This window comes from Chenopodium quinoa, unplaced genomic scaffold (assembly GCF_001683475.1).
Source record: "Chenopodium quinoa cultivar QQ74 unplaced genomic scaffold, ASM168347v1, whole genome shotgun sequence".
NCBI lineage: Eukaryota > Viridiplantae > Streptophyta > Magnoliopsida > Caryophyllales > Amaranthaceae > Chenopodium > Chenopodium quinoa.
In genome coordinates this window covers 1,165,757-1,179,283 of record NW_018744874.1, presented here as the reverse complement: position 1 = coordinate 1,179,283, position 13,527 = coordinate 1,165,757, and the positions used below count along the sequence as shown (strand labels likewise).

Here is a 13,527-nt window from a genome sequence, read left to right as displayed (position 1 = left end):
TACAGTTAGTATGTTATAAGTAAATTTTTATGATACATGTTTTTTTTTTCCTGATAAATTTCCCTAACTACATCAACAATAAAAAAATTTACAGAGTAATAAAAATGAATATTTAAAGCTATAATCAAAATGAGTTTTGTTTAGAGTAATACGAAGTCATGAATCTCATGATCATAAAATACAATTGAATATTTTTATTTTTTAAAAAAATGGAGTGTTTATTATGATTTTCTTTTTCGTAGGAGAATTTTTAAAATTAAAAATAAAATGTAGATTTAGGTTAAAAAAAAAAAAAAAAAAACCGTTGGCCTTCATTTTGCTATATGGGCTGGACTACAACTAATCAGATTTATTTATTAAAAGCCCAACTATTTAAAATACATTTAGGGTTTCGTAATAGTGGGGGCACTGCTGGCAGCTTCCATGCCTATTAAAGGTGACGTTGGTGCTTCCATTTTTTCATCCACAAATCAACCAACCCTAAAATAGTTTAGATCTGTCCTTGCCGCTCTTAGCTCAGAGAAAAGCAAAACAACCAGATGTTTTCGAGAGAATGAAAGTACACATCCAAAGTATGAGTTTCTGTTTTTTCAGAGATCTTATCGGAGAGTTCTCTCCGCAACTGCAATCAAGCCGTATGACTACCTCGACCATGGTTTCCCTGTCTAAATACGAACACGGTGTCGTTCGATACCGTGTACAATTATTATGGGTTCGATCCTAATTGCTACTGTCGTTTGGCGTGACATGATGGATTCGAATCCAATTGTTACTGCCATTTGGCGTGACATTAGAAACGAAAATCTAATTGTTACTGCCATTTGGCGTTTGGCGTAACATTTTCTACTAGAATAGACGATGGGAAAAAGCTAAAACAGTTCAGAGGATGGGAAAAAGCTAATTGTAATTTTATCTAAATGTAATTATTGAAATGTATCAATTATTTTTGTTATTCAATTTGTATTTTGTTTCTCCAATATATTATATAAAGTAATGTATTTTTACAATTTTCGTTAATAATTTCATTTCTATTTAAGTTGCGCTTTTAGAATTGGTAGATTTCCATTTGTTTAATCATAATCCATGAATCTTATGCATAAAATCGGGGAGATAAAAACAACTCAAAAAATGATTAAAATGTGTCTTTTTCAAAATTTGAATGCTTTTTTTCCCTAAAAAGTTTATTCACTATTTTGTGCAAATTTAAATCCGAATATTCGATTACTGGAATCATCGGTATTTTGGTTCAGATATCCGTATTTTGGTTTTGAATTTTTAGTTTTAAAAAAGATCAAACTCTTTAACATAAAATTTTGGCTTAATTAACCCTATTTTGTTTTGGGTTAATCAGCTTACTTTTTCCTTAATAATTAATTGTAGAATTGTTTTTTGAAGGAATCTTAGAATTAAAAAGTAACGGCGATTAGTGCTATTATTAATTAAACAAATAGGTTAATGTATTATTTTATCATTGTAATTACTCACAATTTTAGGGGAGAGTTTGGAAAATATAAATTAACATAAACAAGTATGAGTAATCTTAAACAAGTATCAAATGCTTTTTTTATTGATGTTACATTGTCAGTTGTCACCCCTTAGAAAACTTGATTTGCATTTTTGAAAAATTGCTCTATTGACTAAATTGATGATACGTACTAATTGTGGGCTGGCTGCTTAGTGGCCTTAGCCCTAACACTTTGACCTGGTTGGATTATCTGATGTCCTCTCAACCTCAAATATGAAGTATATTTTAAATCGGATTAGGCCTCTTAAATAATACGGAGTACTTGGTACTTCGTAATAAATTTTGAAAATAATAATATGGGTTTAATATGGTTGGAGAATTATTAAGTGTTACAAATTTAGATGATATGTTTAGTTTGACGACACACTTTAGAGAGAAGAGAAAAAATGTTAAAGCAAGTGGGTAAATTATGTGATTTAGCTTATTTTAATCAAATTTTCAAAAATGAGTACGCGTCAATTAAAAAATAAATGGAGGCAGTAGTTAAGTCGTGCATGGCTAAGACTTTAAGAGCACTAACCCCAATTATTTTTAGGCTTGGATGAATTTATAAAATCTTTTTTATAGGTGGGTGGCCGAGTGGGCAACTATGGGGTTGAGGATCGGAGTTGATGAAGTGGTAAATAAAAGATGATTACTCTATGATTTAATTCCACTATCTACACGGCTACACAGTGCAGAGTATTCCCTACATTTTTAAATACTTATTCCACTTTTTTTTTTGCCGTTTTTAAATCTCTTATTTGAAAATCTTTTACAATATTTGATTTATTTCTCTCACCTAATAGACCTAATATAAATTATATTTTATTAATTTCATATTCTCTCTCCTCCAATTCTCTCCAGTATTTTTGTTTTTTTTTTTACAATTTTTATTCTTCCGCATACCCTACTACCTACATATTTTATTACTTTCTTCAATTTCTCCTAAAACTCGGCGCATGAAAAAATAGAACAAGTATTTAAAAACGGAGGGAGTATTTCATAACAACTGACATACTTGAACTTTTTTCACTATTTATATGCTAAGTTTGACTATAGTATTAACACTATTTAGTTAATACGGAGTATTCAAAAACCAATTAGTTTCATATGCTCCGTAAAATGTTTCACCATTTCCTTCCTTTTTTTTTCTTAATTGGCATGTGATGTGGTCAATGCCAGAAAATGAAAGTCAACGGTGACTTTCCGACCAATGGTAGTGTCTTACAACATTTACCTTTTATAAGGTATTTTCTTACAGCATTTTTTTCTATTAGATAGTTTCTCGAACAAAAGTGTTTTATAAGATAGTTTTTTACAAATGTCCTAATATTTATAATGTTTAACTATATTTATTAATGGTTAAACTCATGCATGCATTGCTTAATGCTTATGTGCCGAATTAAATTGTTTCAACGGCTGGAGTATGATTTTTATGCTATATAGAAATATTTGCTCAACTCCTCTAGCTTAAAGTGATACCCAAAGCAATTAAGTGTGAGTCAAGTGTTAATTTTAATTCATGAATTTTTCCCCATTTGCAATCTCAAAGACAAAATTTGTATATTTCCTTTACTAATTGAGAAGGAGCTCTTGATGTTGTTGGGTTATAACTTATAAGTGGTTTGTGAGCAAATTAAATTACTCATTAAGAGTCGTTTACCAAACACTACCTTTAGTTTCTTTTGATACGGAGTATTTCATATTAACTTTTATTTTGTTTTCATACTTGTTAGGTAAAAGCTTTAGGGTCTGTTCTCATTGATTGAACTGAACTGAACTGAACTGAACTGAACTGAATTGAACTGAGCTGAACTGAACTGAACTGAACTGAACTGAACTGAACTGAAATGAATACTTTATAAGAGAAGGAAATTAGAAGCTGAACTGAATTGAACTGAACTGGACTGAACTGAGCTGAACTGGACTGAACTGAACTGAATTTCAACGTAAGAGAACAGACCCTTAATATCTCTAGTTATATATCTAAATGTCATTTTAAGAATTCATAATGATACAGAATCAACTAAGGGCCTGTTCATATTTACTGAACTGAGCTGAACTGAACTGAACTAAACTGATTGGAGCTGAAGTGAACTGAACTGAAAAATTAAAATGCATAAAAATATATGAAAATGTTTAAGAAAATTAATGATAATATATATAGTGGATTGTGAAAAATATAAAAGTGTTTTATAAATAACTCTGTATTTTAAATTATTAAATTTTTGTGTATTATATTTTAAATATATATATATATATAAATAAAAAGTATTCTTCAATATTTTACTGTAGTCAATCGTTGCTTGTTGTACTCTACACAATTTTGTTCGTTTACATGAACAAGGGATTCCATTCACGCACCAAGTTGAAGTCATGGGACCAACAGAAGATCATACTATGTACGATGATGACAGAAAAGCAACTATGGATATTGTACGAAACCAAATAACTGATCAGATATGGGAGTTAATTCAGAGGAATGCCGAGGTAATGGAGCAACTTAATGAAGAAGAAGAAGACGAAGAACTAACCGATTATTAAAGCTAGTAAATGTTGTGTAGTACTCTCATTTTGTCAATGAGTTCAACTATAAAAAAACATGTGACCATTTTGAACGACGAATATAATTTAAAATAATAATAATAATAATAATAATAATAATAATAATAATAATAATAATAATAATAATTATTATTATTATTATTATTATTATTATTATTATTATTGTCGTTGTTGTAATATGCTAAAACATCTAAAACAAAAAAAATTAACAACTGAGCTGAACTGAACTGAACTGATTAGAGCTGAACTGAACTGAACTGAACTGAACTGATTGGAGCTGAACTAAACTGAACTGAAAATAAGTAAATATGAACAGACCCTAAATTGCACACAATTACTCGTATTATTTCTCTTACTGTGCTAATAGATTAAACGTGTTAACGTCATATTATTCACGTTTTTAATCAGTATATCACATAACCAAAAGTTATTACTCTGTATAAAGTCTATCAAATTGGTGATAGCCTTACGTTTTACTCCGTATAAAGTCTATCAATATTGTAAAAGCTTTTCAAATAAGGAAATAGAGCAAGTATTTAAAAACGACCGAAAAAGAAAATTGGAGCAAATATTTAAAAACGGAGGGAGTAAAGGGTAAAGTTGCGTACATTTTACACTTTTTCTTTTTCCCACGCACAACGATACGCATAAAACAGGGCTTTCTTTAAAAACAGAGGTGTAAAACAGTCTCTTTCTTTAAATATATCGGTGAAATGTTGTTGTTACATGAATCGGATTGGATCGAACTAGCTTCACATGTATAACAAGGTGGCTAGATATGAATATAACCAACCAAATAAAATCAAAATTATTATGCAGGTTTATTCACATCTGTCATATGATCCATTGTGATACCCATTTATTCCATGTGTCTAGAACTCCTGCTCTTTCAACTGATTAACGTCATTTCCAATGTTTTTCAATTTTCAATTTGCATGCAATTAAACTACTCAATTAACAAATCACAATTCACAAAGATATGCAAAATCAGTTAGACACTTAATCACATTTGATCATGATTTATATATTAAAGGTGGTAGTATTTATTAATTTGTACTTAAAGTTAATTAGTCACTATATATTCATTAAAAATTAGTTAACTTTTTAAACTTTTTTTTGGGGAGTTATAAAGAGCAATTGGGTAGCATTTCAAAGACTACCAATTGAAAATCAACTGGCAATTTCTTTTCTGTACACAATTGCATGCATTTTTAGTGGGCATAAACTTGTGCATTCTTTGTATGTACCATTTTTTCATATTATTTGGCGTAACTTGATTTGAATTAATAAAATTTTCGTTTTTCCGCATCTCTCTCAAAATATACTTGTTGCACCCCTATAACGTGTGGAAACCCGTGTTGTATTGATCAGAGTTTAGCAGTTTACACAACATTTTTGGTACAAAAAAAAGAAGCGAGTTAATTTTCTTAGAAAATGGAATTGGAGCAGCAAAACAATAGACTTAGCAATGAGAGAATTTTTACTACTAGTAGAGTATGGGAAGAATCGAAAGAGTTGTGGAAATTAGCAGGGCCAACGATTGTAACGGCAGTCTCGCAGTACTCGTTAGAGTTCGTAACGGCGGCGTACGTTGGTCATTTGGGTACTCTTGAGCTCGCAGCTGTGTCTATTGTTCAGAATGTTATTAAAGGTTTTGTCTACGGCCTCATGGTACGTACCTTTTTTTTTTTTTAAGTTGCCATGGATTATGTATATGACTATTATTTGTGGACGGAGATGAGTATGACGTAACATTTTTTTTTTTTTTTTTAAGTATTGGTTATATGTTCATTGTTATTTTTTGTTTTAATTTCTTGTGTTGAGGCTAAGCGGGTCTAGATAAAGTTTAAATTTTTGTTGAATTGGATTAGATTGGATTGAATGTTTGGATTCAAACTTAATTTCCAACATTTTTGGTTTTTTGGAATTTTGGGACTAGAATAAGACTCAAATTCTTTACAATTGAAAGTTCAAGCTTGTGTAATAAGTTGTGTCTATTTTAATTTGCATTGATATTTATTAAATTGATTGAAATAATATCCAATGTCAATGAGCATAGAGAAATGACTTTTTTTTTTACAAATTTAATTCTGATTTGTGGGTTTTTATTGGGTATAAAAAGGGAAAACTACATAATATCTTGATTTTTTTTTTTCTAATTTAAGTTTTAATCAAGTTGTAGAACATTGAATTAAAGACAATTTTGAGCATTTATGTTGTTAATTTTGTAGTAGCTTGGGATGGGGAGTGCTCTAGAGACACTATGTGGACAAGCAGTAGGAGCAGGACAATTCAATATGCTTGGAATTTACATGCAAAGATCATGGATAATTACTCTTACTACTGCCCTGCTTCTAACACCAGTATACATCTTTACTTCACCGATACTAAAGCTCCTTCGACAAGACAAACACATTTCGGAACTTGCAGGAAAATACGCGTTGTGGTCTATTCCTCAGATGTTTGGATATGCCTTAAATTTCCCTATTCAGAAGTTCCTCCAATCTCAGAGTAAAGTCAGGGTTACAACGATTATGTTGTTGTCTGTATTGGGAGTACATGCATTGTTGAATTGGGTTGTAGTAATGAGGTTTTCACATGGGTTGTTAGGTGCTGCAATGGTTGGGAATCTGTCTTGGTTTCTGCTCATTTTCGGGCAGCTTATTTATATTATGTCAGGGTTTTTCCCTGGTTCTTGGACTGGTTTTTCGTTGTTGGCTTTCTCTTTGAAGAGTTTCATTAAGCTCACACTAGCCTCGGCTATAATGCTATGGTAATTGATTGTTGTTTTACCTATTTGAACGCGTTTTGGAGCCTTTTTTTCTTTCTGATGATTTCTGAATATGTTATTGATTGGCAGCTTGGAGCTGTGGTATTTCACGATTATTATCCTCATGGTGGGGTGGTTAAAGGATCCAGAAGTTGCAGTTGATGCCGTTTCAACATGGTAAGAGAAATAGTCATGTTCACGTTGCACTTATATATCTAGCCACTGTAGAATTGTATAGACTTACATCCACTCTAATTGCAGTATGAATTTGGATGTGTGGACTCTTATGATTGCTCTAGGCTTTAATGCAGCAGTCAGGTAAGCATCAATATCATATCTTGACTCTCCATATCTCGTGATTTTGTAATTACAGATCGAAGAGCAGAACTTAAATGTTTCACCATGGTTTTGCAGCGTGAGAGTATCTAATGAGTTAGGAGCAGGACACCCCAAGGTTGCTAAATTTGCTGTTCTGATGGCAATTTCGACATCAGCAATAATAGGGACCATTTTTACAGTCATGATCATTGCATTGAAGGACCAGTTTCCGAAGTTGTTTTCTGACAAACCACCAGTCATATATGAGGCTTCGAAGCTTGGTTATTTACTTGCAGCTACCATCTTTGTTAATAGCATCCAGATAGTTCTTCAAGGTATACTATTGGAATTCTTATGTCTTCCTACAATAGAACAGTCTCAGCATTTTTCATGAATTTAGGATTTTACAAATTGTGCATGTTCTCATGAAACTTTAATCTTTAGGTGTTGCAGTTGGGGCTGGATGGCAATCCTTGGTCGCGTTTATAACCACTGGCTGCTACTACTTAGTCGGGCTACCAGTTTGTGTGCTACTTGGTTACAAATTTAAGCTTGGGGCTCATGGACTTTGGGCTGGATTGCTAATTGGTGTTTTACTTCAAACCGCGATTTTGCTACTCATTGCATGGAGGACTAATTGGAATAAAGAAGTAAGTTTTGATATCTGAGCTTCTTTTCACCCTAAAAAAAACTCATATAAGGGTTATCCAAGTTTTTTCACAACTAAAATAAGTTATTCAGTTTATACTTTAGGTTACAATGCCTCTATTAAATTTAATTAGCCAGGATGTGATTATTGTCTAATGATGATTAGGTCCTTCATTCGAACAACGATAAATTCTTTGTTTGTTTTTCTTGTAGGCCTCTCAAGCGAAGAAACGAATGAGAGCATGGGGTGGCTCTACTGATTCTATGTCGACATAAACAGCTCATTTAGAATAGGTTTTACCCTAGAATTGTAGCCAAAAAACTTTTTTTTTTCCTTATGAAATACAAATAAATACTTCGTATATTACTTAGTTACTTCGTATTTCACAATTAGCACAACTGGAATCATGGAATGAAATTAAAGCTTCTTGGGCATCTCTGTCCTAACAGTTGCAATTTCAACCTTAGCTAGTTTGCACTTCGTGAAACCTAATTCACTAATACATTTTTCTCTCGTCTGAAAGTCAAAAATTGTTAATACGGAGTTTATATCATTAATGGATTTGTGTGTCCATCTTCTTCGCCCTATTTCTCGTATGAAATTTTGTGATGGTGTAGAAAGAAGTGAAGGACTAGAAGTTGTTCGACTATAGGGAGGTGGCGGTGGTGGTGATGGAATGGCGGTGATGACTGGGTAGATTCAGGATCCTTCAGTACTGGAGTAAAAACCAAATGGGGCGGTGGGGCCATTGAATGTTCCTCCGAGTAGGAAATACAATCACTACACAAGCTAATGCCAAGCCTACTCATACATAATGCTCATGACATTGTTACTCGCAGCACATATTGTATTCCCTTCGTCCCTATTTTACTATTTATTTGTCTGATTTTCTTATACTCAATTAAACAGGAATTTAAGCAAGTGAATAATCAGAGAGGCAGAGAGGAAGTAAATGGGTGGATCATAGTACTTCAATTCTAACTAATATTTAGCTAGGTATCACCGTTTGTACATTCATCAACTATAGCTACACAGAATCAGTTGTATGAATAAACTCTTTAAATGGTTATACATTATAACTTACACATTACTATTTTACATTCTTAAGCGGGCACAGCTTCACGCAGCAGTACCTCTTCCCGTTTAATGTCAAAAATCTTGATCAAGGCATCTTCCACAACCTGGTAAGATAAACACAATAAAATGATCAGGGTCGATCACTGAATTCTAAAAATTTTAGGTATAAATGCAACTATAATTTATTTATCATGATACAGAATCTTGAACAAGATAAAAACTAGTCGCAGAAGACATCTTATTTCTATTTGCAGCAATAATTTGTATGTGCTGCTTAATATCATTCACATTGCAAATGACAAACTCAGATTCTAGCCAAGTCTCGAAGGAATGAGACAGAGTAAGGTTATAGCAGTCAAAAACCAAAGAAGATGTTTCAAGTGTATACCTTATCTGGGGTAGAAGCACCAGATGTTACTCCGATAGTGATTGGTCCTTCTGGTAGCCAATTTTCTTTTTCAACTAGCTCCCCATGCTGCGTAGATATGCTATGGTGAGTAACAACATATGGATAATGTGACATAGCAGAAGGATATGGGGAATAACATTTTTGATGATATGATAAAACAGTAGAATTTCTGTATTCTATACTTACATTCAACTTGTAACTTATTTTGTTTCCAGGGCCTATTCTTGCTTCACTGTCAATCCAATATGATGGGATCCCACGATCCTCAGCTATTTCTTGTAGATGAGAGGTGTTGCTGGAGTTCCAGCCTCCAACCACAAGCATAAGATCAATTTTTTCATCCACCAACTTATACATTGCATCTTGTCGCTCCTAGATAAAGAAAGAGAAGTAAAAACAATTACACACTAAAAATTTTATAAGAATCTTTAGGCAACTTGGTAGCACAAGACAATATTATCACGTTGTAACTTGTAAGACGCTTTATTCAGGTTCTAACAGAAGGAACTTGATGGAGGATAAAAAACAATTAGGCCCTTGTCAGAATCACCAACTTTTAGCCAAATCCTAGATTATTTCTTGGACCAATTGTGAGCACCTATGAACCCTGAACTGAGCACAAATTTCCCTGGTCTAGCGGTGTTTTGTGAACTGGGAGAAATTAAGCAGGTTAGCAGATAACTGCTACTAAATATGCTCATCTTTCATTTAGTAAAAATACTAAGGTTAAAAGAGTTAAACTTGTCTTAGGGATAAGGGAGCTTAGAGAGGAGAAAGTACTTGAGTAGCATCACAAATTGTGTTGAAACTCATGAAGTGGTTGTTTATATTCTCAACCCCATACTTGCGCATCATAGTTCTCTCAACCAGTTTTCCTACAAAATTGAGATAAGATACTCATTAAAATCGTTGGTCAACAAAATTACAAGACATAACATAATTCTGCAAAGTATAGCTAACCAATTTCTTCTGTTTCTCCCTTGAGCATAGTAGTTTGGTTTGCTATTCCAACTTTTACAAGGTCTCTGTCTGGATCAAACCCATCAGAGACAGCATATTTGAATTTCTGCAAGAAGGGGATAAAAAACCATACCATTAAAAAAGGAGTAAAAGAGACAGAGAAAACTATCCCTTAAGCCAACATACTTCATAGTATGAGTGGAAGAATATACCTCTAGGAATGCCTCTCTGGTTGAGCTAGACCCATCAAGTTGCCCACCAAGAATATAATCGCATACATAATTTGCCTAGATGAAGCACATACATCGAAGATATAAAGCAATGTACAGTATAACTACAATGAAGATAATGCTATCTAAAATAATGTGAACGTAATTTACCTCTTTCATATTCTTCACAACAACGTATGTCCCAGCAAAAGATGAAGTCGCAACAGTCTCCTCATGAGCATACTTCCCATGAATAATTGAAGTATAATCTCCTCTCTTGTGCTTCTCCACTACATTCCACACCTATAAAGAAATTCATGCACATAGAAAAGAATAAGAGAGAGTGAAGTCATCAAACATACAAGTATAACTTTAATTCTTCATAAGTAAAAATTATAAAAGTCATATATTATGATACAGTAGTACTTATTGAGATGATTCTAACAAAATCCCACATGAATATATACTTTTCCTTACATATAATTCACAAAAAACAGTAAAAGGAGGGGATGTGAATAGTGTAAAAGTCAAACCGGGTCAAGTAAAAAAGAACAAGGAAGTAACTCCCTGGGAGAAGAAATTGGAACAGAAGTTCTTATACGTACCTTGTTCACCCAAGGGCAAGTTGTATCTACAATTTGCACTTTTTTCTCACTCAGGGTCAACATTTCATCTACAGCAGCTCCAAAAGCTGGTAAAATCACAACATCACCTTTGTCAACTACCTCAAATTGCTTCTTTCCATCCTCAAGAGGAATATTCTGCACTTCCATTTCTTCCAGTCGCTGCAACAAAAGAATTCAATTATTTCAATAACTCATGGATGTTTTATGTATGAGCACAAACGGGAGTGACGCTGACCATGCTAATCAAGGGAACTCATTCTGCAGCCCTGCAGGTAAACTGCATGCACAGAAAGGGGCTACACTCTAGCTTAAATTACAAATAAATACAGTACGGTGCGATAAAATGCTTGATAGAATATGAAGTAAATGCATTAGACATAGTAGGGAGATGATAAAAACCTGATATAGTCTCCCCAGGAATTCAAATGTACACTCATGTAAATTACAAAGTTCAGAGCAGGCAAGTCAAGTATCATGAAAATACAGTGTTTTAATTGCAATTCAACATCATTACTCACTTTATCAACTATCAAATTTTCATTTTTCAAATAAGTTAAGATGCATTTACTACATATTCTATTTCAAATGCTTTAAATTTCACTTGATCTTAAACAATCACATATTCTATTTCAAAAGCTTGAGATAGAACGTGTTATCCTACTCCTAATACATTATCCTATGAAATGGATTTTTTTTTATAAAAAAAGGCTTGTAGACCTTATTAACAGTCGGGTTGTGGATGATTTCGTTAGTGATCCAGATTCTCTCATCGGGAAACTGTTTCCTCGCTTCATATGCAATCTGAACAGCTCGTTCCACGCCCCAGCAAAATCCAAATGCTTCCGCCAACTTCACCGTGACATTACCCCATGTATACACATATCCATTCTCCTTCAAAGTCTTTATTACATCACCTGATGTAAACAATAGGAAACAGAACAAAAATTTCTCAATACAATTATCCACCAATCTACACAAACTATATCATTTATAAAACAATAACAATATAAAAACTCAGCATATATACTGAATTCATACAGAAATTAATCAATCAACACCAATTTCACAATCACCAATCCACATAAGTTATATATTTTTCAATGAAAAATCATGAAAAGATCATCATATCTACCAAATTCATACAGAAATTAACTTAAGAAACACCAATTTCACAAATTTAAGCTAAATGATCATAGAAATGACTCAAATGAGCTCAATTGTAAAACTTAATCATCAAAACATCAATTGCAAACTATATCCAATTAAACGACACAGATAAGTTCAATTACAATTCAAACATTAATCACAACATCTAAAAATCAGAAAATCAACCGATAATTTCACGCACTCCAATCAAAACCAACAAAATTAGGGAAAATTACAAATCAACCATAAAAATCAACAAATTGAACAATGAAAAGAGCAGAAATTAAAGAAACGTAACTCGTATACTCGCGATTCATAAGCTGGAGTGTCTCGGCTTTGTGTCCGAAACCTTTACGATTGTAATTCTCACTCCTGGTCAAGTTGTGATGGAACTTCTTAGCGTCGAAATTGGTATCAACGGCAGAAGACGAGGAAGACGACGACGGTTCTCCGGCGGCGCAACGGACGGAGAGATGAGGTTTCCGGTGAGAAATTGCACGGGCGTGAGTTTCCGGCAAGCGGAGGTCGGTGGAGGTGAAGACGCGGCAGAGATGAGGCGAAATCGCCATTGTTGGTGCTGATTGAAGCTTGAAGTTGACAGAGGAGAGAGAAAGACTTTGGTTGAATGAAATTTACAAGAAGTTCAGTGGATTGCTACTACTGGGTAATGAAATTATGAATGGAGTTTTGGATTTTGGGAATTTTTATTAATTTATTTTATTTTTTTTTAATTGTGTTTATTATCGTCGTTGATTTATAAACTTGTAATACTTGTGTTAGTAATGTGATTGTGTGAATATGTGATTAGAAAATTAATTCTCGCCAAACACATGGGTTCGTAATTGTGGAGTCCTGTGGACTCTTTAGTCATTTTCAATAAGTCTTAACAAAATTGTTACACCGTACTCATATTAGTCGTATAATCTAATTTAACATAATTTTCGTGTATTTAGTATGTTTAAACTAATTTAACATAATTTTTGTGTATTTAGTATGAGTTGGGCTGTACACCGGTCCAAAATCGGATCGGACCTGGACCGGACCTGTTAGGATCGGGACCTGAATCAGCCAATTTTGAGGACCGGGGACCGGACCTGATTCAGCAGGTCCGGGTCAGGTCTAGACCTGAGCAATCAGGTCCGGGTCAGGTCCAGACCTGAACAGACCTGTTTTGTGTGTTTTTTTTTTTAAAAAAATAAAATAAATAACCTGTTGGACCTGTTTATGGACCTGTTTCCATGAAACCTAAAAATATCAATAACAAAAACTACATAAAATCTCTAAGTCTCAA

At 33.3% G+C, this 13,527-nt stretch overlaps 2 protein-coding genes across 2 annotated transcripts; one reads left to right on the top strand and one right to left on the bottom strand.

Moving 5' to 3' along the window:
• The first annotated feature begins 5,234 nt into the window (after positions 1-5,234).
• LOC110705045 (protein DETOXIFICATION 33-like) lies at positions 5,235-8,168 on the top strand. Its single transcript, XM_021882869.1, has 7 exons — positions 5,235-5,743; positions 6,307-6,845; positions 6,933-7,019; positions 7,104-7,160; positions 7,257-7,495; positions 7,605-7,810; positions 8,022-8,168. Exons 1-7 carry the CDS (start codon positions 5,507-5,509, stop codon positions 8,082-8,084), a joined length of 1,428 nt encoding a protein of 475 aa, XP_021738561.1. The 5' UTR covers positions 5,235-5,506; the 3' UTR covers positions 8,085-8,168.
• Positions 8,169-8,752: 584 nt separating this feature from the next.
• On the bottom strand, positions 8,753-12,980 carry LOC110705046 (4-hydroxy-3-methylbut-2-enyl diphosphate reductase, chloroplastic-like). Its single transcript, XM_021882870.1, has 10 exons — positions 12,535-12,980; positions 11,808-12,004; positions 11,070-11,249; positions 10,636-10,767; positions 10,468-10,542; positions 10,256-10,361; positions 10,076-10,170; positions 9,482-9,667; positions 9,275-9,361; positions 8,753-8,990 (listed from the first exon to the last, which is right to left on the bottom strand). The coding sequence occupies exons 1-10, from the start codon at positions 12,803-12,805 to the stop codon at positions 8,913-8,915; spliced, it is 1,407 nt and encodes a 468-aa protein (XP_021738562.1). The 5' UTR covers positions 12,806-12,980; the 3' UTR covers positions 8,753-8,912.
• Positions 12,981-13,527: the final 547 nt, after the last annotated feature.

What these genes read in the sequence shown, in the direction of transcription:
- LOC110705045 (XM_021882869.1), top strand. Translation starts at nt 5,507, where the DNA reads ATGGAATTGGAGCAGCAAAACAATAGACTTAGCAATGAGAGAATTTTT. An exon ending in GTTTTGTCTACGGCCTCATG is followed by an intron (nt 5,744 to 6,306) that starts GTACGTACCTTT and finishes ATTTTGTAGTAG; the next exon opens with CTTGGGATGGGGAGTGCTCT. An exon ending in GTTGATGCCGTTTCAACATG is followed by an intron (nt 7,020 to 7,103) that starts GTAAGAGAAATA and finishes CTCTAATTGCAG; the next exon opens with TATGAATTTGGATGTGTGGA.
- LOC110705046 (XM_021882870.1), bottom strand. Translation starts at nt 12,805, where the DNA reads ATGGCGATTTCGCCTCATCTCTGCCGCGTCTTCACCTCCACCGACCTC. An exon ending in TTGTGAAGAATATGAAAGAG is followed by an intron (nt 10,543 to 10,635) that starts GTAAATTACGTT and finishes TGCTTCATCTAG; the next exon opens with GCAAATTATGTATGCGATTA. An exon ending in GTGCTTCTACCCCAGATAAG is followed by an intron (nt 8,991 to 9,274) that starts GTATACACTTGA and finishes TTATCTTACCAG; the next exon opens with GTTGTGGAAGATGCCTTGAT.